We start from the raw sequence: 24,574 nt of genomic DNA, 5'->3' as shown, positions 1-24,574 counted from the left end.
ACACACACACACACAGTTCACATTTAAGAGTGGAAGCTGCTTACCCAAGCAGACAAACAGTCTAACAGTTTACTATCGTATAAATGTGTTTTCTACGCTTGCTAGAACAAGAAAGTCTCAACCTAACCAATAGGAAACAGGAGGCAGTAAAGGTGGGCGGGTCCAAGATTTCTTTGCACCCCCATGATTGGTTATAAACCCGAAGAGGAAGATGATTCATCAGAAAGAGGACCATAGATTCCAAGTTGACAGACTTGGACACAAATTCTCTGGATACAATCCTCACACTACCCTATGAGCCAGGGGCAGCAAGGCGCAGTCCTCACACTCTGCTACTTCTATGTGTGAGTCAGAGGAAGTCACTGTTAAAAGGCAGCCATCTTGGTGCAGTTCACAACATCACTGTTGAAAGGCAGCCATCTTGGTGCAGTTCACAATGTCACTGTTGAAAGGCAGCCATCTTGGTGCAGTTCACAACGTCACTGTTGAAAGGCAGCCATCTTTGTGCAGTTCACGACGTCACTGTTGAAAGGCAGCCATCTTGGTGCAGTTCAAAAAAGTCAGTGTTGAAAGGCAGCCATCTTGGTGCACTAGGTCTCTGGGTTTGTGGCAGTGGCCAGGGACAGAGTCTTCATGTACTGCGTGAAGATGGCTTCAAAGGCCTCGTCTCTGTGGATCATGGCTCCAAACACCAAAGGCTGTGAGAAAATGAGAGGAGGGTGATGAGAGAGAGGTAGAGAGGGTTAGAGAGGGGTAGAGAGAGGTAGAGAGAGGTAGAGGGGTAGAGAGGGGTAGAGAGAGGTAGAGGGGTAGAGAGAGGTAGAGGGGTAGAGAGAGGTAGAGAGGGGTAGAGAGAGGTAGAGAGAGGTAGAGAGGGGTAGAGAGAGGTAGAGAGGGGTAGAGAGGGGTAGAGAGAGGTAGAGGGGTAGAGAGAGGTAGAGGGGTAGAGAGAGGTAGAGAGGGGTAGAGAGAGGTAGAGAGAGGTAGAGAGGGGTAGAGAGGGGTAGAGAGGGGTAGAGAGGTAGAGAGGTAGAGAGAGGTAGAGAGAGGTAGAGAGGGGTAGAGAGAGGTAGAGAGGGGTAGAGAGAGGTAGAGGGGTAGAGAGAGGTAGAGAGGTAGAGAGGGGTAGAGAGAGGTAGAGGGGTAGAGAGGGGTAGAGAGAGGTAGAGGGGTAGAGAGAGGTAGAGAGGGGTAGAGAGAGGTAGAGAGAGGTAGAGAGAGGTAGAGAGAGGTAGAGAGGTAGAGAGGGGTAGAGAGAGGTAGAGGGGTAGAGAGAGGTAGAGAGAGGTAGAGGGGTAGAGAGTGGTAGAGAGAGGTAGAGGGGTAGAGAGAGGTAGAGAGAGGTAGAGGGGTAGAGAGGGGTAGAGAGAGGTAGAGAGAGGTAGAGAGAGGTAGAGGGGTAGAGAGAGGTAGAGAGAGGTAGAGAGAGGTAGAGGGGTAGAGAGGGGTAGAGAGAGGTAGAGGGGTAGAGAGTGGTAGAGAGAGGTAGAGAGAGGTAGAGGGGTAGAGGGGTAGAGAGGTAGAGAGTGGTAGAGAGAGGTAGAGAGGTAGAGAGGGGTAGAGAGAGGTAGAGAGGAGTAGAGAGAGGTAGAGAGGGGTAGAGAGAGGTAGAGAGGGGTAAAGAGAGGTAGAGAGAGGTAGAGAGGGGTAGAGAGAGGTAGAGAGGGGTAGAGAGAGGTAGAGAGAGGTAGAGGGGTAGAGAGAGGTAGAGAGAGGTAGAGGGGTAGAGAGGGGTAGAGAGAGGTAGAGGGGTAGAGAGTGGTAGAGAGAGGTAGAGAGAGGTAGAGGGGTAGAGGGGTAGAGGGGTAGAGAGGTAGAGAGAGGTAGAGAGAGGTAGAGAGGAGTAGAGAGAGGTAGAGAGAGGTAGAGAGAGGTAGAGGGGTAGAGAGAGGTAGAGGGGTAGAGAGGGGTAGAGAGAGGTAGAGGGGTAGAGAGAGGTAGAGGGGTAGAGAGAGGTAGAGAGTGGTAGAGAGAGGTAGAGAGGGGTAGAGAGAGGTAGAGAGAGGTAGAGAGGGGTAGAGAGAGGTAGAGAGGGGTAGAGAGAGGTAGAGAGAGGTAGAGAGGGGTAGAGAGGTAGAGAGAGGTAGAGAGGGGTAGAGAGAGGTAGAGAGAGGTAGAGAGAGGTAGAGAGAGGTAGAGGGGTAGAGAGAGGTAGAGAGAGGTAGAGAGGTAGAGAGAGGTAGAGATGGGTAGAGAGAGGTAGAGAGAGGTAGAGAGAGGTAGAGGGGTAGAGAGAGGTAGAGAGGGGTAGAGAGAGGTAGAGAGAGGTAGAGAGAGGTAGAGAGAGGTAGAGAGGTAGAGAGGGGTAGAGAGAGGTAGAGGGGTAGAGAGAGGTAGAGAGAGGTAGAGGGGTAGAGAGTGGTAGAGAGAGGTAGAGGGGTAGAGAGAGGTAGAGAGAGGTAGAGGGGTAGAGAGGGGTAGAGAGAGGTAGAGAGAGGTAGAGGGGTAGAGAGAGGTAGAGAGAGGTAGAGGGGTAGAGAGAGGTAGAGGGGTAGAGAGTGGTAGAGAGAGGTAGAGAGAGGTAGAGGGGTAGAGGGGTAGAGGGGTAGAGAGGTAGAGAGTGGTAGAGAGAGGTAGAGAGAGGTAGAGAGGAGTAGAGAGAGGTAGAGAGAGGTAGAGAGAGGTAGAGGGGTAGAGAGGGGTAGAGAGAGGTAGAGGGGTAGAGAGTGGTAGAGAGAGGTAGAGAGAGGTAGAGGGGTAGAGGGGTAGAGAGGGGTAGAGAGAGGTAGAGAGAGGTAGAGAGGAGTAGAGAGAGGTAGAGAGGGGTAGAGAGAGGTAGAGAGGGGTAAAGAGAGGTAGAGAGAGGTAGAGGGGTAGAGAGAGGTAGAGAGAGGTAGAGAGGGGTAGAGAGAGGTAGAGAGAGGTAGAGGGGTAGAGAGGGGTAGAGAGAGGTAGAGGGGTAGAGAGAGGTAGAGGGGTAGAGAGAGGTAGAGAGTGGTAGAGAGAGGTAGAGAGGGGTAGAGAGAGGTAGAGAGGGGTAGAGAGGGGTAGAGAGAGGTAGAGAGGGGTAGAGAGAGGTAGAGAGAGGTTGAGAGGGGTAGAGAGGTAGAGAGAGGTAGAGAGGGGTAGAGAGAGGTAGAGAGGTAGAGAGAGGTAGAGAGAGGTAGAGGGGTAGAGAGAGGTAGAGAGAGGTAGAGAGGTAGAGAGAGGTAGAGAGGGGTAGAGAGGGGTAGAGAGAGGGGTAGAGAGGGGTAGAGAGGGGTAGAGAGAGGTAGAGAGGGGTAGAGAGAGGTAGAGAGAGGTAGAGGGGTAGAGAGAGGTAGAGAGGTAGAGGGGTAGAGAGGGGTAGAGAGAGGTAGAGAGGTAGAGGGGTAGAGAGAGGTAGAAAGAGGTAGAGAGTGGTAGAGAGAGGTAGAGAGAGGTAGAGAGAGGTAGATAGGGGTAGAGAGGGGTAGAGAGGGGTAGAAGGGTAGAGAGGGGTAGAGAGAGGTAGAGTGGTAGAGAGAGGTAGAGAGAGGTAGAGAGAGGTAGAGAGAGGTAGAGAGGGGTAGAGAGAGGTAGAGTGGTAGAGAGAGGTAGAGAGAGGTAGAGAGAGGTAGAGAGGTAGAGAGAGGTAGAGGGGTAGAGAGAGGTAGAGAGAGGTAGAGAGGGATAGAGAGAGGTAGAGAGGGGTAGAGAGAGGTAGAGAGGTAGAGGGGAAGAGAGAGGTAGAGAGAGGTAGAGAGGGGTAGAGAGGGGTAGAGAGAGGTAGAGAGGGGTAGAGAGAGGTAGAGAGAGGTAGAGAGGTAGAGAGAGGTAGAGGGGTAGAGAGAGGTAGAGAGAGGTAGAGAGGGGTAGAGAGAGGTAGAGAGAGGTAGAGAGGTAGAGAGAGGTAGAGGGGTAGAGAGAGGTAGAGAGAGGTAGAGAGGTAGAGAGAGGTAGAGGGGTAGAGAGAGGTAGAGAGGGGTAGAGAGAGGTAGAGAGGGGTAGAGAGAGGTAGAGAGGTAGAGAGGTAGAGGGGAAGAGAGAGGTAGAGAGAGGTAGAGAGAGGTAGAGGGGAAGAGAGAGGTAGAGAGGGGTAGAGAGAGGTAGAGAGAGGTAGAGGGGTAGAGGGGAAGAGAGAGGTAGAGAGAGGTAGAGAGAGGTACAGAGGGGTAGAGAGAGGTAGAGAGGGGTAGAGAGAGGTAGAGGGGTAGAGAGGGGTAGAGAGAGGTAGAGAGGGGTAGAGAGAGGTAGAGAGGGGTAGAGAGAGGTAGAGATGTAGAGAGGTAGAGGGGAAGAGAGAGGTAGAGAGAGGTAGAGAGAGGTAGAGAGGGGTAGAGAGAAGTAGAGAGGGGTAGAGAGAGGTAGAGAGAGGTAGAGAGAGGTAGAGGGGTAGAGGGGTAGAGAGAGGTAGAGAGAGGTAGAGAGGGGTAGAGAGAGGTAGAGAGAGGTAGAGGGGAAGAGAGAGGTAGAGAGAGGTAGAGAGAGGTAGAGAGAGGTAGAGGGGTAGAGGGGTAGAGAGAGGTAGAGAGAGGTAGAGAGGGGTAGAGAGAGGTAGAGAGAGGTAGAGGGGTAGAGGGGAAGAGAGAGGTAGAGAGAGGTAGAGGGGTAGAGAGAGGTAGAGAGAGGTAGAGAGAGGTAGAGAGAGGTAGAGAGGGGTAGAGAGAGGTAGAGAGAGGTAGAGAGGGGTAGAGAGAGGTAGAGAGGGGTAGAGAGAGGTAGAGAGGGGTAGAGAGAGGTAGAGAGAGGTAGAGAGGGGTAGAGAGAGGTAGAGAGAGGTAGAGAGAGGTAGAGAGGGGTAGAGAGAGGTAGAGAGGTAGAGAGGGGTAGAGAGAGGTAGAGAGAGGTAGAGAGGGGTAGAGAGAGGTAGAGAGGGGTAGAGAGAGGTAGAGAGAGGTAGAGAGGGGTAGAGAGGGGTAGAGAGAGGTAGAGAGAGGTAGAGAGGGGTAGAGAGAGGTAGAGAGAGGTAGAGAGAGGTAGAGAGGGGTAGAGAGCGGTAGAGAGAGGTAGAGAGGGGTAGAGAGGGGTAGAGAGAGGTAGAGAGAGGTAGAGAGGGGTAGAGAGAGGTAGAGAGGGGTAGAGAGGGGTAGAGAGGGGTGAATGGCAGAGAACAGATGAGAGACATTGAGAGATGGAAAGTGAGTGTCAGAACGTTAAAAATGGAGCCTCTGTCAATCAACCTACAGAACCTTCAGATAATCTCGTCCAATGAAATGCGCCCCCATTTTGACACTTCTGAGCTTGTAGAAGAGCACATTAAACTATGTACTGGACTGAGACAGATGAAGACAGCAAGTGCAGAGACAGACAGAGAGAAAAGGACACAGAGGAAGAGAGAAAGGCGAAGAGAGAGAAAGAAAGTAGGGATGCACCGATATATCGGCCGTACATCGGTATCAACCACCATTCGCCTCATTGACGGCCATCGGCCTGTCAGCAAATAAGATGACATTCAGCGACTCATTCAGAGATGTGTGAAGTGACGTGTGATGAAGGGCTGGAAGACTTGAAAACAGCTCAGTTATTTTCTCATAATGAGGATGTATTTTCTCATAATTAGGATGTATTTCTTTCCCTGGCACAAAAGGGGGATTAAACTAGGGCTCAAAGGAGTGGAACATTTCCAGTATACTTTTGTAAACTTTCCGGCTATTTTCCATGGGAAGTTAAAGGACAATGCTCGTTTTTGACAACCTGGACCTTATTTACGACATATTATAAGACGTTTGACTCACCGAGATCACTTTGGTGTAGTTCGGAGGTATGTAGAAGAAATGTAAAATCCAGCGCGAGCCAGTATATCAATGTAATGGCGGTGTTCGGGGCACTTAGAATGCAGTTTCTAAAAACCTATTTTCTGCTGCGAAACGGTTGTTTTCATCAATCTGTCTTTATGAATCGCTAGTTGTACTTACATAGAGAGCATAGGCCTGGTGTGGTATTTCCAGGCCTGGTGTGGTATTTCCAATTGGCAAATTCTGTTAAATTTCAACCCACTGTGCATTCATCCATCACATGCACAGATAATTCCAAGCATCCTGTACTCTACATCAGAGCTGTAGAGTAGTTCTACTCACAAACTAAGACTAAAACAACTAAGATTAAGTCAAAAATGTTTTGTTTTTTTACTACAAATGTTTGTCTGCATGTCTGCTTATGACAAAACAAATTATATTTGTCTGTATATGACAAGGTAAGTACAGGTGGTGTAAATGGCCCACCAATTTCCAGTTTCTTCCCACAAATTCCCGTTAATTCCCATAGAAAGTTTCCTACTTTGAATATTCCCAGAATTTTGCAACCCTAATAACACCAAAATTGAAATAAATAAATAAAAAATGTAAAAACATTGGTATCGGCCCAGAATATCACAATCGGTGCATCCCTTAGAGAGAGAGAGAGAGCGAGAGGGACAGAGAGAGCAATAATATGCAATTCAGAATCTTGTACCTTTTGGGTGGATGGTGTTGCTATGGAAATTCCCATCCCAGAACCCGGTAACACCGACAGAACTTTGTACTGAAGAACAGAAGAACAATTCAGAATTTAAAATCCTAGAATGTCACAACTTCAAGAGAAATTTAAAATCCTAGAATGTCACAACTTCAATAGAAATTTAAAATCCTAGAATGTCACAACTTCAATAGAAATTTAAAATCCTAGAATGTCGCAGCTTCAAGAGAAATTTAAAATCCTAGAATGTCACAGCTTCAAGACAAATTTAAATTCCTAGAATGTCACAGTTTCAAGAGTCCTTCATTTCCATGGACATGTGCAGGGCACTGAGGTCAGATGTCAAGATCGAATGAGAGGTAAACACCTTCTGAATGTCAGTGACCAGTTAGATTTGAGAGGGACCCACCTTCTGAATGTCAGTGATGTCAGCCAGTTTGATCACTTTGTTCTTTTTGGAGGAGTTGGCTCTAGAGCTGGAGCTTTCAAAGCACAGGTAACTGTAGGAGTAGAACACCCTTCATGAGAACACAGCTAACTAGGAGTAGAACACCCTTCATGAGAACACAGGTAACTGTAGGAGTAGAACACCATTCATTAGAACACAGGTAACTAGGAGTAGAACACCCTTCATGAGAACACAGCTAACTAGGAGTAGAACACCCTTCATGAGAACACAGGTAACTGTAGGAGTAGAACACACTTCATGAGAACACAGGTAACTGTAGGAGTAGAACACCCTTCATGAGAACACAGGTAACTAGGAGTAGAACACCCTTCATGAGAACACAGGTAACTGTAGGAGTAGAACACCCTTCATGAGAACACAGCTAACTAGGAGTAGAACACCCTTCATGAGAACACAGCTAACTAGGAGTAGAACACCCTTCATGAGAACACAGGTAACTAGGAGTAGAACACCCTTCATGAGAACACAGGTAACTGTAGGAGTAGAACACCCTTCATTAGAACCCAGGTAACTAGGAGTAGAACACCCTTCATGAGAACACAGGTAACTTGGAGTAGAACACCCTTCATGAGAACACAGCTAACTTGGAGTAGAACACCCTTCATGAGAACACAGGTAACTGTAGGAGTAGAACACCCTTCATGAGAACACAGGTAACTGTAGGAGTAGAACACCCTTCATGAGAACACAGCTAACTAGGAGTAGAACACCCTTCATGAGAACAGAACCGTCCGTATGGACAGAGTAGCTCGGACACACAGTAGCTCTCCATTCTGTCCTGTTTATTTGTAGTGTTGTTTTCCACTAGTGTGGGTTTGATCAGTTCATCTATGGCCACACCCACACCCAGTCACAAGGACACCGGTTTCTCATTTAGCCTATCCACAGCTACTTATACTGTACACAAGGAATATCAATAATATCATATAATACCCAACAAACAAAGCCACAAAGCAGTCCGGTACATAAGGAAGACTGACTGGATCTCTCACTTTTCTGTGACGTAGAGGATGCCGTTGCGGATGTAGTCGGTGGGCATCTTCCTGTCTCTGTTGATCAGGCAGCATCGCCAGCCATTCTCACACACTGCCAACACACACACACACACACACACACACACACACACACACACACACACACACACACACACACACAGAAAGTCAAATACTGGGCACAGTGAATCGACACACACACACAGTAAGGTGACCAGGGTCTTTTTATTTTTTATTTTTACAAATATTTTATTGAAATGAAAGAGCATCATACAAATGTCACATGAAATAAGTTCCCCCCCCCCCCCCCCCTTTTTTTTTCAACCCGAACAGCCCCTTCCCCTAACCCAGCCCCAGCACATCCCACCCTATCCCACACACCCTTCCCCGATAAATTGATGAGGCAGAAAAAAATAACAATAACAACAATAGTAATAAAAAAAATAAAAAAAATAAACATGTACAAGTTACACAAGTCATACCCAAAGAAAAGCAACCAAAGAAACAACATGGAGACAGTTCGATGGTCACCATATAGCATCCGGGCAGTAGACAGACAGTATGCGAACAAATCAGAGAGGCATTGACAGGTCTGTATATGTGGTGGACAGGCAGTCATCGCAGGCAGGCACCAGGAGCCTCACTCCGGCAACGCAACATCAGAAGGGAGACGATCCACGTAATCAATTAGGGGCCTCCAATGCAAGTAAAACTTATCTGAGGAGCCCCTAAGGGTAAACTTAATTTTTTCTAGTTTCAGGAGACACAGAATATCACGCACCCATGCTTTAAAAGAGGGTGGCAAAGGAGATTTCCACAAAAGCAAAATTTTCCTCCGGGCAATTAAAGAGGCAAACGCCATTACATTGGTTTGCGTATTTGTCATAATAGTTTCGTCTGGGGGCCTTCCAAAAATAGCTATATGAGGGGACGGATGGATCTCCAGACCTAGAATTTCAGAGATTGCATTAAAAAAAGATTGCCAGAAGCTAGATAGTTTGGGGCACAGCCAACACATGTGAGACAAATCGCAAGGGGCTTGGGAACATCTATTACATCTATCATCTAATCTATCTGGATAAAGATTAGAAAGCTTAGCCTTGCTATAGTGTAGTCTGTGAAGGACTTTAAACTGTATAAGGCTAAGTCTAGCACAGCTAGAGGATGAGTTGACGGCTCTCAACGCCTCTTTCCAGAAGTCATCAGAGAAGGTGGTCTGCAGTTCATTTTCCCAGCTAGTTCTAATCTTACTAATGGCAGACTCGTCATCTGTGGATAAGAGATCATACAAGTAAGAGACGTGGCCCTTTGGCAAGGTCTTTGCTTTTAATACTAGATCCACACCAGAGGGAGGTGGGAGTTGGGGGAACTGAGCAGAGTGAGTCTTAGCAAAGTCTCGCATTTGAAAGAATCTGAAAAGGTCAGGACCTCTTAAATCAAAAGCTGCCCGCAGTTGGTCAAAGCTAGCAAATACCATCCTCATATAAATGTCCTAATTGGTGAAGGCCTCTTCTCTCTAAATAAGTAAATCGGGGGTCCAATGTGGCTGGTAAAAAAATATGATTATTACAGACAGGGGTCGATTGGGGAATGGTGAGCCAATTAAAATAACGCCTAATTTTTGCCAAGATCTTTAGGGTTCCAATTACTATGGGGTTAGAAGTATATTGAGAGGGGGAAAAAGGTAAAGTAGAACATGCAAGAGCTCGGAGCGAGGAGGCATGGCATGAGTTAGCCTCGACCAGACACCAATCACTCTGAACCACAGCATGATCTTGTGGGCGTTCGTGGCCCAGTAATAGCCCCTAAGGTTGGGCAGGCCAAGCCCACCAAGGGACCTTGTCCTCTGCAGCAGATTTCTGTTAGCTCTTGCATGTTTACCAGCCCAAATGAACGAGGAGATTATACTATCAATATTGGTCAAAAAAGACTGAGGTAAAAAGATAGGAAGACACTGGAATATGTACAGATATCTGGGCAGTATATTCATTTTTATCGTCTGTACTCTTCCTGCTAAAGAGATTGGTAGATGACCCCACCTCTGTAGGTCAGATTTGACTGCTGTCGTGAGAACACCAAGGTTTTGTTCCCGTAGTGCACCAGGGGACTGCGTGATTACAATGCCAAGATACCTGAACCCCGATTTGGCTATTCTAAAAGGTGACGACGTGGGGGGTAATTCTTTAGCCAATCGATTGACAGGGAAACATTCACTCTTTTGGATGTTTAATTTGTATCCCGAGAATACACCAAAGGATGTCAGGAGTGAAAGTATATGAGGAGTACTAGCAATGGGATCGCGCACATACAAAAGCAAATCATCAGCATATAACGAGAATCTATGCTCAGCACCCCCTCTCTGAATCCCCTTGAGACCTCTCTCCGCTTTTAGAGCAATCGACAATGGCTCGATGGCTATTGCGAACAACAGTGGAGAGAGTGGGCACCCTTGGCGCGTTCCACGGAAGAGAGGGAAAAATTTAGAGCGTTGAGTATTCGTACAAACTGAGGAGTGAGGAGAAGAGTACAGCAATTTGACCCAGAAAATGAGGCCTGCGCCAAAGCCAAGCTGTTGGAGGGAGAAGAAAAGGTAGGCCCACTCAACTCTGTCGAAGGCCTTCTCAGCATCAAGAGATATAACCACCTCCGGCTCAGTAGGAGAGGGCGGAGTGTGAATGATGCTGAGAAGTCTTCGAACATTAGAGAAGGAGTGCCTCCCTCTAATAAATCCCGTCTGATCCTCTGAAACAATGGAGGGTACAACAGATTCCAATCGACGCGCAAAGATCTTAGCAAGTATTTTCACATCTACAGAGAGCAACGAAATCGGGCGATATGAAGCACAGTTCAACGGGTCCTTGCCCTTCTTAAAGATCAAAGAAATAGAGGCTTGCGTAAGGGTAGGCGGGAGGGAGCCTTGTTGGTGCGATGAATTGAACATAGAAAGTAGTAGTGGAGCCAGTTGCTCAGAGAATTTTTGATAAAATTCTACTGGGTATCCGTCAGGGCCCGGTGATTTACCGCTATTCATGGCCTGTATTGCTTCTTTAATCTCAGAGAGCTGCAAGGGAGTCTAGTATCTGTTGTTCTTCAGTCGAAATTTTAGGCATATCCAATTTATCAAAAAAACTAAGTAGCTGAGTTTCATCATCCGGAGATTCAGACGTGTATAGTCGGGAGTAGTAATCTCTAAAGGCAGTATTAATCTCATTCGGGTCACAAGTAAGGGAGCCCGTCTCGTCCCAAATCTGAGTGATTTGGTTCGAGGCCACTCTAGCTTTTAACTGGTGGGCTAGGAGACGGCCAGCTTTATCACCATGTTCATACATGGACCCGCGGGAATGCAGAAGGAGTCGTTCGGCCTCTCTTGTTAGGAGAAGATCAAGTTGCGTTCGGAGCTTCATACGTTCTTTAAATAGATCAGGTGAGTGAGTAGTTGCGAGTCGGCTGTCTAGGTCGGAGATAGATCCTTCCAGTTCTCTTTGGCGTGCTCTACGGATTTTATTAGTATAGGATGTATATGATATGATCTTGCCCCTAACAAAGGCTTTCAGGGTTTCCCTAAAGTAGAGACGCCGAGGTCTCCTCGTTTTGGTTGGTTTCACGGAAGAACGCGATAGTTTCCGAAAAATACTTGCAGAAATCCGAATCGGATAGTAAAAGAGGGTCTAGACTCCAAAATTTGAATTCTTTAGTTCTATGCTCAAAGCGGAGGTCCAGAATTACAGCCGAATGGTTCGATACAGTTATCGGCGAATATTGGACAGAGATAATTGAGGGGACAAGAGTTTTATCAACAACGAAATAGTCTATGCGCAAGTATGATCTATGTGCATGGGAGAAGAAGGAGTACTGTCTTATCGAAGGATTCAAAAATCTCCATGGGTCAACGTAGCCATAGCGGTCCATAAAAGCGGAGAGAGTCTGTGCCATTTTAGAGGAAGCGGTAGGCCTGGAACTAGATCTGTCTAAGGTTGGGTCCAGAACACAATTAAGATCCCCCCCCCAATATCAGTAGATGAGAGTTCAAGTCCGGAATAATGGATAACAATAACTTCATAAAATTGTGGTCATCCCAGTTGGGAGCATAAACGGATACTAAAATAACTGGTTTCTGATAAAGCACACCACTGACGATGACATAGCGGCCATTAGAGTCTAAGATTGTATTAGTAGGAGAGAAATGAACATTTTTTCTAATTAAGATAGCCGTTCCCCTTGTTTTTATATTAAATTTTGAATGAAACATTTGTCCAATCCACGGTCTATTTAGCTTCCGCTGATCAGAGTTGCAGAGATGTGTCTCCTGTATAAGCATAATGTCTGCCTGCTGATTTTTAAGGTGTAACATAATCTTTGTGCGTTTCACTGAAGCGTTCAACCCACCAGTGTTCAGAGAGAGTATCTTGACTGCCTGTCCACCTCCAGTCCCAGGACCAGCTACGTTAGCCATGACGTACCACTCAGCATAAGGAATGTCAGACCAGCCCTAAAACGATCGCAACTGAAAACGAAGAGAATGTTGTACATGAAAACAATAAAATAGAGTGCAAATGAAATAGCTACCTCAAACAAGACAAAGGCAAAGAAAGAGTCCCCCCCCCCCTTAGTCCAATATCCCCACCCCGCCTCATCCCCCTCTTGATAACTGTTACATCCCCTCTCCTCTACCCTCCCCCCAACCACCTCCCTCTCTACCACCCACTCCCGCCCTCCACCCCCCTCCCCCCACCCCTTAACCCCTTCCAAAATCTCACCTACCAATAACAATAACATTAACTTCCCTATCCGATTCATCTCTCCTTCCTCGCAATGTCTCAATACCCACTTTTCGTAGAAAAGAACCCCCTACTGGAACATTGTAGGTAAATCAAACATGAACAGTACACATTAGCAAGACCATTGTACCCCATAGTCTCAATCTATGTTGTAATATAACAAGAAAAACAACCATAAGAGTATGCCAACTGGCATAGGCCTATAAACATTAGTTTGTATACAAACATCCTGAGTCAAATAGCAACATCAGTACTGGAACGAAGTGCAAAAAATGATTTCTCTCTCATTGCCGTCGAGTTTGTCCCATGCAGAGTAAAAAAAATACAAAACAGAGAAAAAATAATAATAATAGCATGGTGTAAGTAAAAGAGGCCATGGACATCATAACCAGTCTATAGTGCAGAACAACGACGGTGCTGATAGTGTTAATAGAACTAGTGTTAACCCGACGCCCCACACAAAGGGCTCATAGCCGACATCCGACTGCTGTGTGGACCGGGAAAAAGCAAATATGAAACCAAAAACCCAGAATCAGCATGTATAAATCAGTGCAAGTAAAAAAAAAAAAAAAACTGGTGTCTTTACTGTCCCCAGGTCACCGTAAGCACCAATATAGCACCAGTCTGAAAGTGCTAGCCAGTTAGCTAGCCGGCCAGCGCTTAGCATAGCCTAGGTTACCGTAACATTAGCGGCTAAGCTAGCAGGCCGCAGGCTCCCGTTGGTAGCTAGCTACAAAAGCTACTGCCTCCTCCGGCGAGGCGAATCTCTTCCCAGTCCCACCTTCAAGCGTGATCTGTAGGCGAGCAGGGAATGCAAGGGCCGGTCTGAGGCCCAGGTTGTACAGCTTTGACATGACATCTCGGTACTTGGTGCGTTGCTCGAGAACCTCCGGAGCGTAGTCTTCGAAGATCAGTACTGGCGCCCCGTGGTACCGGAGATTTCCTCGTTTCTTGCGGGCTTCACGGAAGATCAGGTTCTTGGTCTGGTAGCGATGTAGTCGCATTATCACCGGTCGCGGTCTGGTCCCTGGTTGCGGCTTTGCTGTTAGCGCCCTGTGTGCACGGTCTAGTTCGGGAGGCGATTGGAGCGTGTCTGCGCCTAGCAGCTCAACCAAAAGTTCAGAAAAGAACGTTGTAGGCCGGGGCCCTTCAATGGATTCAGGAAGACCTATCACTCTGATATTGTTTCTGCGGCTCCGGCCCTCCAGATCCGCAGCCTTCGCAGCTAGCTTAGCATTTCCATCAGCTAACACCGCGCACTTCTCCTCCAGTGTACGGATTCGCTGGTCTTGTAAATTAGCATTCGACTCCAGGGAGTCAATACGATGTCCGTGTTCTGTCACCGTGGACCGTGTTTGGTCTAGCTTCACTTCTAGGGCAGTAAAGGCGGCTTTGAAGTCGGCAGCGATGCTAGCCCTGTGCTCCTACAGTAAACTAGCTATGTCAGCCATACTAGGGACAGCATGGTCCATGACATTGCCCACGGCCGAAACCTCAGTTTCAGACTTTTTCGACGTTGATTTCGATGTCGATTTCGACGTTTTCTTGTCCATTTCGTCGGACTATTGTGAACAACGAGACTAATTCCGTCCACAAATGAGTATTATACTCAGACACGGGGGTATTTAAAGATTTAATTAGATTAATTTTATGAAATAAAATAGTGGGAGAGCGAGACCACGCAGCCTTCACATGCTCGTCCAACCGGAAGTCTCCAGGTGACCGAGGTCTAAACTGTACTCATGCCAACAAAAAGAGTCAACCAAGAACCATATACAAAACTATTACGTTATAAAATGTTGTTGTTTGTACACCATAAAGAGATATAGAATAAGTATGGCCAGCACTTAAGCATAATTGGGTTTTGAACTGTGTTATTTGAAACTGGGATCTAACACACACATCAGCTTTAATACACTGCCAATGAATTGGAAACACCTTTTCACCAGTCAAACACTCTCAAGATCATATCGGATCTTACTTTCCACATGAAAAAATGAAATTCCAACATAGGGTGTGATTCAAACTAGTCAAACTTGGCCCCCGACGGCCTTGTGCCCTTGGCATTCTAATCCCAGCAGTTCCCTACCCACCTGCTAGGGGGCGCTCATTCTCAGACAGGTTGAAGACCTCGTGGAACGCGCCCTTCTTGGTGCTGTAGGCCCGCCCACCGTCTTCCTCACGACAGCCGCCATACGGCAACCCTGCAGCTTGACCACCACGAGCTACTACAGGCTGAACCTGGGAGAGAGAGAGAGAAGGAGAGAGAGAGAGGAGAGAGAGAAGGAGAGAGAGAAGGAGAGAGAGAGAGGAGAGCGAGAGAGGAGAGAGAGGAGAGAGAGAGGAGAGAGAAGGAGAGAGAGAGGAGAGAGAGAGAGGAGAGCGAGGAGAAATAGAAGGAGAAAGAAGGAGAGAGAGAGAAGGAGAGAGAGAGAGAAGAGAGTAGGAGAGAGAAGGAGAGAGAGCGAGGAGAGAAGGAGAGAGAGAGGAGAGAGAAGAGAAATAGAAGGAGAAAGAAGGAGAGAGAGAGAAGGGGAGAGAGAGAAGGAGAGAGAGAGGAGAGAGAGGGGGGGGGGAGATGGGGATTTAGAGGAGAGAGCGAGAGATGGGGGTTTAGAGGATGAGAGAGAGATGAGAAGGAGGAGAGAAAGAGAGGGATGGGGCTCAGCATGTTGGGGTTTAACAGAGTTCTCAGGCATTCTCAAACCAGGGTCTTCGTGCCGGTCTCACTCCTTGCACATCAGGGGTTTTATTTGGTTGAGAAGTTGTCGAAAGCTCTACAAATAAGCACAGCTTTTGCGGAGGTGCGTCAGTTGCTTGTAGAGCATTAATTAAGGTGAACATCTTGCTAGTGGCATCACTGTACATGGCAGCCTGGATTACAGAGCAAGTGGTCTCATGCAGAGCAAGAAGCCATGATCATGCTCTGAATCTTGTCTTATATCAGCCCCAGGTCATTGAAGCAGTACTAATCATACAGAACAACTACACACACGGTAGTAAAGAAAGTACTTGAGTGATGCATTGTTCTTTTTACAGTTGTAATAAGACTTAGTTTGAAAAGAAAAGAAAAGTTCTGTTTTCCACAAACGCTCCGAGTGACATTGGCACTATAGTCTGTGATTGAGAGGTAAGCAATTACACAAACACATCAACAACATACTACTCTCTACAACACACTCCTTCTAAAACACACTACTCTCTACAACACACTCCTCCAACAACACACTCCTCCCCCTACAACACACTCCTCCTCCTACAACACACTCCTTCTACAACACACTCCTCCTACAACACACTCCTCCTTCTACAACACACTCCTCCTACAACACACTCCTCCCCCTACAACACACTCCTCCTATAACACACTCCTCCTACAACACAATCCTATAACACACTCCTCCTATAACACACTCCTACAACACACTCCTTCTACAACACACTCCTCCTACAACACACTCCTCCTATAACACACTCCTCCTATAACACACTCCTCCTATAACACACTCCTACAACACACTCCTCCTCTAACACACTCCTACAACACACTCCTCCTATAACACACTCCTCCTATAACACACTCCTCCTATAACACACTCCTCCTACAACACACTCCTCCTACAACACACTCCTCCTATAACACACTCCTCCTACCACACACTCCTCCTATAACACACTCCTACAACACACTCCTCCTACCACACACTCCTATAACACACTCCTCCTACTGTATAACACACTCCTCCTATAACACACTCCTACAACACACTCCTCCTATAACACACTCCTCCTACAACACACTCCTCCTAAAACACACTCCTCCTAAAACACACTCCTATGACACACTCCTCCTATAACACACTCCTCCTATAACACACTCCTCCTACTGTATAACACACTCCTCCTATAACACACTCCTACAACACACTCCTCCTATAACACACTCCTCCTATAACACACTCCTCCTATAACACACTCCTCCTACAACACACTCCTCCTACAACACACTCCTCCTATAACACACTCCTCCTATAACACACTCCTCCTATAACACACTCCTCCTACAACACACTCCTCCTACAACACACTCCTCCTATAACACACTCCTCCTATAACACACTCCTCCTATAACACACTCCTCCTACAACACACTCCTCCTACAACACACTCCTCCTCTAACACACTCCTACAACACACTCCTCCTATAACACACTCCTCCTACAACACACTCCTCCTATAACACACTCCTCCTACAACACACTCCTCCTACAACACACTCCTCCTACAACACACTCCTCCTACAACACACTCCTCCTAAAACACACTCCTCCTATAACACACTCCTCCTATAACACACTCCTCCTCTTACACACTCCTACAACACACTCCTCCTATAACACACTCCTCCTCTTACACACTCCTACAACACACTCCTCCTATAACACACTCCTCCTACAACACACTCCTCCTATAACACACTCCTCCTACAACACACTCCTCCTACAACACACTCCTCCTAAAACACACTCCTCCTATAACACACTCCTATAACACACTCCTCCTACAACACACTCCTCCTATAACACACTCCTCCTACTGTATAACACACTCCTCCTATAACACACTCCTACAACACACTCCTCCTATAACACACTCCTCCTACAACACACTCCTCCTACAACACACTCCTCCTAAAACACACTCCTCCTATAACACACTCCTCCTACCACACACTCCTCCTATAACACACTCCTCCTACAACACACTCCTCCTATAACACACTCCTCCTATAACACACTCCTATAACACACTCCTCCTACAACACACTCCTCCTATAACACACTCCTCCTACAACACACTCCTCCTATAACACACTCCTCCTATAACACACTCCTACAACACACTCCTCCTATAACACACTCCTCCTATAACACACTCCTACAACACACTCCTCCTACAACACACTCCTCCTATAACACACTCCTCCTACAACACACTCCTCCTATAACACACTCCTCCTATAACACACTCCTACAACACACTCCTCCTATAACACACTCCTCCTATAACACACTCCTCCTATAACACACTCCTCCTACTGTATAACACACTCCTACAACACACTCCTCCTATAACACACTCCTACAACACACTCCTCCTATAACACACTCCTCCTATAACACACTCCTCCTACAACACACTCCTCCTACAACACACTCATATAACACACTCCTCCTATAACACACTCCTATAACACACTCCTCCTATAACACACTCCTCCTATAACACACTCCTCCTATAACACACTCCTCCTATAACACACTCCTATAACACACTCCTCCAATAACACACTCCTCCTATAACACACTCCTATAACACACTCCTCCAATAACACACTCCTCCTATAACACACTCCTATAACACACTCCACCTATAACACACCCCTACAACACACTCCTCATATAACACACTCCTCCTATAACACACTCCTCCTATAACACACTCCTCCTACAACACACTCCTCCTATAACACACTCCTATAACACACTCCACCTATAACACACCCCTACAACACACTCCTCATATAACACACTCCTCCTATAACACACTCCTCCTATAACACACTCCTCCTATAACATACTCCTCCTATAACACACTCCTATAACACACTCCTACAACACACTCCTCCTATAACACACTCCTACAACACACTCCTCCTATAACACACTCCTCCTATAACACACTCCGCCTATAACACACTCCTCCTATAACACACTCATATAACACACTCCTCCTATAACACACTCCTCCTATAACACACTCCTCCTACAACACACTCCTCCTATAACACACTCCTCCTATAACACACTCCTCCTATAACACACTCCTCCTATAACACAATCCTACAACATACTCCTATAACACACTCCTCCTATAACACACTCATATAACACACTCCTACAACACACTCCTACAACACACTCCTCCTATAACACACTGTACCTTCAGGAAACAGAGCCATAGATCCATGTAATATAAATTTAGTGCAGGATTGTGCTTTCACACAGCATTTTTTTTTCATTTTTCATGGCTTCACTAAAACAATTAAACTGCAGTTCAGTGTAACAGAAGAAAAGCAAAGCTATCTTAGAAGCCCAAGTCAAATATTATATCAAATGATGAATAGCAGAATTACAAACAACATAGTAATTCATTGAATTACAGCAGTTCCAGTGTTAGTCAATAACAGGCATTGCTAGAGGCAAATGTGCTAGCTACTGTACATCCCAACTATGCTACTATCAAACCAATGTGCTAGCTACTGTACATCCCAACTATGCTACTATCAAACCAATGTGCTAGCTACTGTACATCCCAACTATGCTACTATCAAACCAATGTGCTAGCTACTGTACATCCCAACTATGCTACTATCAAACCAATGTGCTAGCTACTGTACATCCCAACTATGCTACTATCAAACCAATGTGCTAGCTACTGTACATCCCAACTATGCTACTATCAAACCAATGTGCTAGCTACTGTACATCCCAACTATGCTACTATCAAACCAATGTGCTAGCTACTGTACATCCCAACTATGCTACTATCAAACCAATGTAGTAGCTACTTTACATCCCAACTATGCTACTATCAAACCAATGTGCTAGCTACTGTACATCCCAACTATGCTACTATCAAACCAATGTGCTAGCTACTGTACATCCCAACTATGCTACTATCAAACCAATGTGCTATCTACTGTACACCCCAGCTATGCTACTATCAAACCAATGTGCTAGCTACTGTACATCCCAACTATGCTACTATCAAACCAATGTGCTAGCTTGTGTACATCCCAACTATGCTACTATCAAACCAAGGTGCAAGCTACTGTACATCCCAACTATGCTACTATCAAACCAATGTGCTAGCTACTGTACATCCCAACTATGCTACTATCAAACCAATGTGCTAGCTACTGTACATCCCAACTATGCTACTATCAAAATGCTATCAAACCTATGTGCTAGCTACTGTACATCCCAACTATGCTACTATCAAACCAATGTGCTAGCTACTGTACATCCCAACTATGCTACTATCAAACCAATGTGCTAGCTACTGTACATCCCAACTATGCTACTATCAAACCAATGTGCTAGCTACTATACATCCCAACTATGCTAGCATACCTATGTGCTAGCTGCTGTACATCCCAACTATGCTACTATCAAACCAATGTGCTAGCTACTGTACATCCCAACTATGCTACTATCAAACCAATGTGCTAGCTACTGTACATCCCAACTATGCTAGCATACCTATGTGCTAGCTACTGTACATCCCAACTATGCTACTATCAAACCAATGTGCTAGCTACTGTACATCCCAACTATGCTACTATCAAACCAATGTGCTAGCTACTGTACATCCCAACTATGCTACTATCAAACCAATGTGCTAGCTAAGGTACATCCCAACTATGCTACTATCAAAATGCTAGCAAACCTTTGTGCTAGCTACTGTACATCCCAACTATGCTACTATCAAACCAATGTGCTAACTTCTGTACATCCCAACTATGCTATCAAACCAATGTGCTAGCTACTGTACATCCCAACTATGCTACTATCAAACCAATGTGCTAGCTACTGTCCATCCCAGCTATGCTACTATCAAACCAATGTGCTAGCTACTGTACATCCCAACTATGCTACTATCAAACCAATGTGCTAGCTACTGTCCATTCCAACTATGCTACTATCAAACCAATGTGCTAGCTACTGTCCATCCCAACTATGCTACTATCAAACCTATGTGCTAGCTACATCCCAACTATGCTACTATCAAACGAATGTGCTAGCTACTGTACATCCCAACTATGCTACTATCAAACCAATGTGCCCCCTGGGGAGCCCCAAATAAATCCAGGGGAGGCGCGGAGGGATGGTTATAAAAAAAGAAAGAAGGAAAAACTTTTTTTTTTTTTTTTTTTTAATTGTCTACGGTTTTAATGAATGAAACGTGATTTTAAAGGTCAGAAGATCAAAATAAATAATGGGAGAGATGTATACTATATTTGTGGATAGTGCAGAGAGAGTCTCCCCCCACAGGCATGAATGTATTGTGCGAAAACGTCATAACTTTAATTAGCAACAGGTGCCTTCGAGCTAACTTAGCTGGGTAACGTTATGGGCTAGCTAACGCTGCCTTGCAAAATGGACACATTTGGGGGGTTGGGGGGGCGCGGGTGTGTCACTGTTTTCAGAGGGGAGGCCCACATTGATGGAGTTTGGGAACCCATGCCCTAGAGCAGGGGTCTCAAACTCAAATTGGCTTGGGGCCACTGCTGGTATCGTCAACTCATAGGAGGGCCACTTCAATGTCAACTTCAACTACTACTAACTATAAGAAAGTGCAATATTTCTGAAAATGTCATTTTTCATTTCCATAACTAGACTCACAACTCAGTCTTTAAATGTTGCAAGACTATTCCATAACTAACATTTTCATCATACAAATTGAAACCGGTTTCCATTCATTTTCTATGTTAACAGTTAGTGCTGCAAATCTTTTTTCCTTACTTTTATTTTATCTTGAATAGCCTACATTTGTACTTGCAAGATGCATCACTACTGTAAGCCTGCCATGGACCTGCATTTATTAAAGTTCAAGTTTGTTTCCATTTCTTACCAGACACATGAATACATTTGTAGGCTACTACTCTATTTCTTGCTGGACATATCTTGAAAGACTGAGACATTAGCCCTCTCAGCTGTGTGGCTCGTTTTTTCCTCTCGTCTCCCTATGACACTGTTCCCCATGTTTAGTAATGAATAGCTCTTGACATTACTGTATATTCCTTTAGAACGGCGACTTTATTCTTGCATATCAGGCAGGTAGCATTTCCATTGAACTCCACAAAAAATACTGCAATGTCCATCTTTCTTGAAACCGTCTGTGTTCCTAACGTAATCATAACCATGAAAACAGCCTCTCAGTGGCGAGCTGCATTCCGTTCATAGTTCATAGTCGCATGGGGATTGATTGCACCTGTGACTGTATGCAACATTCACCTTGCGTGCTGCGCACAATAACAATTTCGGCCCACATTTGAGTGACTTGAATTTCGCATTATATGCCTGCCTGCCGGCGCCGTTTACAAGAAATTATTTTGCGGCCGGATTACATTATATTTCTGACATCAAGTCGCGGGCCGGATGGAGTGGTGTGGCGGGCCGCAAATGGCCCGCGGGCCGCGAGTTTGAGACCCCTGCCCTAGAGGGAGCAGGGCTAATCCTGAGAGCATCTGTGACAATGGATCAAAATGTTCACATAGGAAACACCATTGGTGGGTGTGATCTTGCTTGTTTGATTCTTGACACGTGCGGGTCAGAGAAGAACTACATGGTGGGAAAACACACTGAACATTCTGATCCTTTCACAGACCCGCTCCGGTGCCACAGATCACGCCGACACACACACACACATGCGCACACATGCTCACACATACACGCACGGCCAGGCACACACACACACATGCGCACACATGCTCACACATACACGCACGGCCAGGCACACACACACACATGCGCACACATGCTCACACATACATGCACGGCCAGGCACACACACACACATGCGCACACATGCTCACACATACAAGCACGGCCAGGCACACACACACACAGCTGGGGGTGGTGGTGGCTACACAAACCAAAGTGCACCCTGGGAATCCCGACTGTACCTTTTCAGAGAGCTGAGAGAGAGAAACAACAAGACTCAGGTGACAGAAGAAACTAGACCACAGTCTAACAGAACCTAGACCAGAACCCCCACAGTCTAACAGAACCTAGACCAGAACCCCCACAGTCTTAAAAGAACCAAGATCAGAACCCCCAGTCTAACAGAACCTAGACCAGTACCCCCACAGTCTTAAAAGAACCAAGATCAGAACCCCCACAGTCTAACAGAACCTAGACCAGAACCCCCACAGTCTTAAAAGAACCAAGATCAGAACCCCCACAGTCTAACAGAACCTAGACCAGTACCCCCACAGTCTTAAAAGAACCAAGATCAGAACCCCCACAGTCTAACAGAACCTAGACCAGAACCCCCACAGTCCAACAGAACCTAGACCAGAACCCCCACAGTCTAACAGAACCTAGACCAGAACCCCCACAGTCTTAACAGAACCTAGATCAGAACCCCCACAGTCTAACAGAACCAAGACCAGAACCCCCACAGTCTTAAAAGAACCAAGATCAGAACCCCCACAGTCTAACAGAACCTAGACCAGAACCCCCACAGTCTAACAGAACCTAGACCAGACCCCCCACAGTCTAACAGAACCTAGACCAGAACCCCCACAGTCTTAAAAGAACCAAGATCAGAACCCCCACAGTCTAACAGAACCTAGACCAGAACCCCCACAGCCTTAACAGAACCTAGATCAGAACCCCCACAGTCCAACAGAACCTAGATCAGAACCCCCACAGTCTAACATAACCTAGATCAGAACCCCCACAGTCTAACAGAACCATGATCAGAACCCCCACAGTCTAACATAACCTAGACCAGAACCCCCACAGTCTTAATAGAACCTAGATCAGAACCCCCAGTCTTAACAGAACCTAGATCAGAACCCCCACAGTCTAACAGAACCTAGACCAGAACCCCCACAGTCTAACATAACCTAGACCAGAACCCCCACAGTCTTAATAGAACCTAGACCAGAACCCCCACAGCCTTAACAGAACCTAGATCAGAACCCCCACAGTCTAACAGAACCTAGACCAGAACCCCCACAGTCCAACAGAACCTAGACCAGAACCCCCCCAGTCTTAACAGAACCTAGACCAGAACCCCCACAGTCTAACATAACCTAGACCAGAACCCCCCCAGTCTTAATAGAACCTAGACCAGAACCCCCACAGTCTAACAGAACCTAGACCAGAACCCCCACAGTCTAACAAAACCTAGACCAGAACCCCCACAGTCTAACAGAACCTAGACCAGAACCCCCACAGTCTAACAGAACCTAGACCAGAACCCCCACAGTCCAACAGAACCTAGACCAGAACCCCCACAGTCTCACAGAACCTAGATCAGAACCCCCACAGTCCAACAGAACCTAGATCAGAACCCCCAGTCTTAATAGAACCTAGACCAGAACCCCCACAGTCTAACAGAACCTAGACCAGAACCCCCACAGTCTAACAGAACCTAGATCAGAACCCCCACAGTCTAACAGAACCTAGACCAGAACCCCCACAGTCTAACATAACATAGACCAGAACCCCCACAGTCTTAATAGAACCTAGACCAGAACCCCCACAGTCTAACATAACATAGACCAGAACCCCCACAGTCTTAACAGAACCTAGACCAGAACCCCCACAGTCCAACAGAACCTAGACCAGAACCCCCCCAGTCTTAACAGAACCGAGATCAGAACCCCCACAGTCTAACATAACCTAGACCAGAACCCCCCCAGTCTTAATAGAACCTAGACCAGAACCCCCCCAGTCTTAACAGAACCGAGATCAGAACCCCCACAGTCTAACATAACCTAGACCAGAACCCCCACAGTCTAACAAAACCTAGACCAGAACCCCCACAGTCTTAATAGAACCTAGACCAGAACCCCCAGTCTTAATAGAACCTAGATCAGAACCCCCACAGTCTTAATAGAACCTAGATCAGAACCCCCACAGTCTTAATAGAACCTAGACCAGAACCCCCACAGTCTAACAAAACCTAGACCAGAACCCCCACAGTCTTAATAGAACCTAGACCAGAACCCCCACAGTCTAACCACTGGGAATATCATGAGCCAGCAGTGATGATGATATATATAAATGCAATATGTGTAAATCCACTGTACATAAACTGGGTGAATATGCTAACGGGATTCTGCGATATAGAGTGGCTGTTTAGAGAAGAGATTTTCAATACTGCTACCTTTATTAAGAGAG

At 46.3% G+C, this 24,574-nt stretch overlaps 1 protein-coding gene across 1 annotated transcript in view; it reads right to left on the bottom strand.

Moving 5' to 3' along the window:
- Positions 1–475: 475 nt before the first annotated feature.
- The window catches only part of gramd4b (GRAM domain containing 4b), a 115,687-nt gene continuing 91,588 nt past the window's right edge, over positions 476–24,574 (bottom strand). Inside the window, 5 exon segments of the mRNA XM_084452874.1 lie at positions 476–698; positions 6,352–6,420; positions 6,764–6,854; positions 7,816–7,909; positions 14,687–14,797. Of these exon segments, the coding sequence (XP_084309000.1) occupies positions 591–698; positions 6,352–6,420; positions 6,764–6,854; positions 7,816–7,909; positions 14,687–14,797 (473 nt within the window). The 3' untranslated portion in view covers positions 476–590.

The sequence above is a fragment of the Borostomias antarcticus genome (assembly GCF_949987555.1).
Source record: "Borostomias antarcticus genome assembly, chromosome: 18".
In the NCBI taxonomy this organism is placed as follows: Eukaryota; Metazoa; Chordata; class Actinopteri; order Stomiiformes; family Stomiidae; genus Borostomias; species Borostomias antarcticus.
The sequence above is the reverse complement of the archived record's forward strand: the minus strand, read 5'-3'. Positions and strand labels throughout refer to the sequence as shown.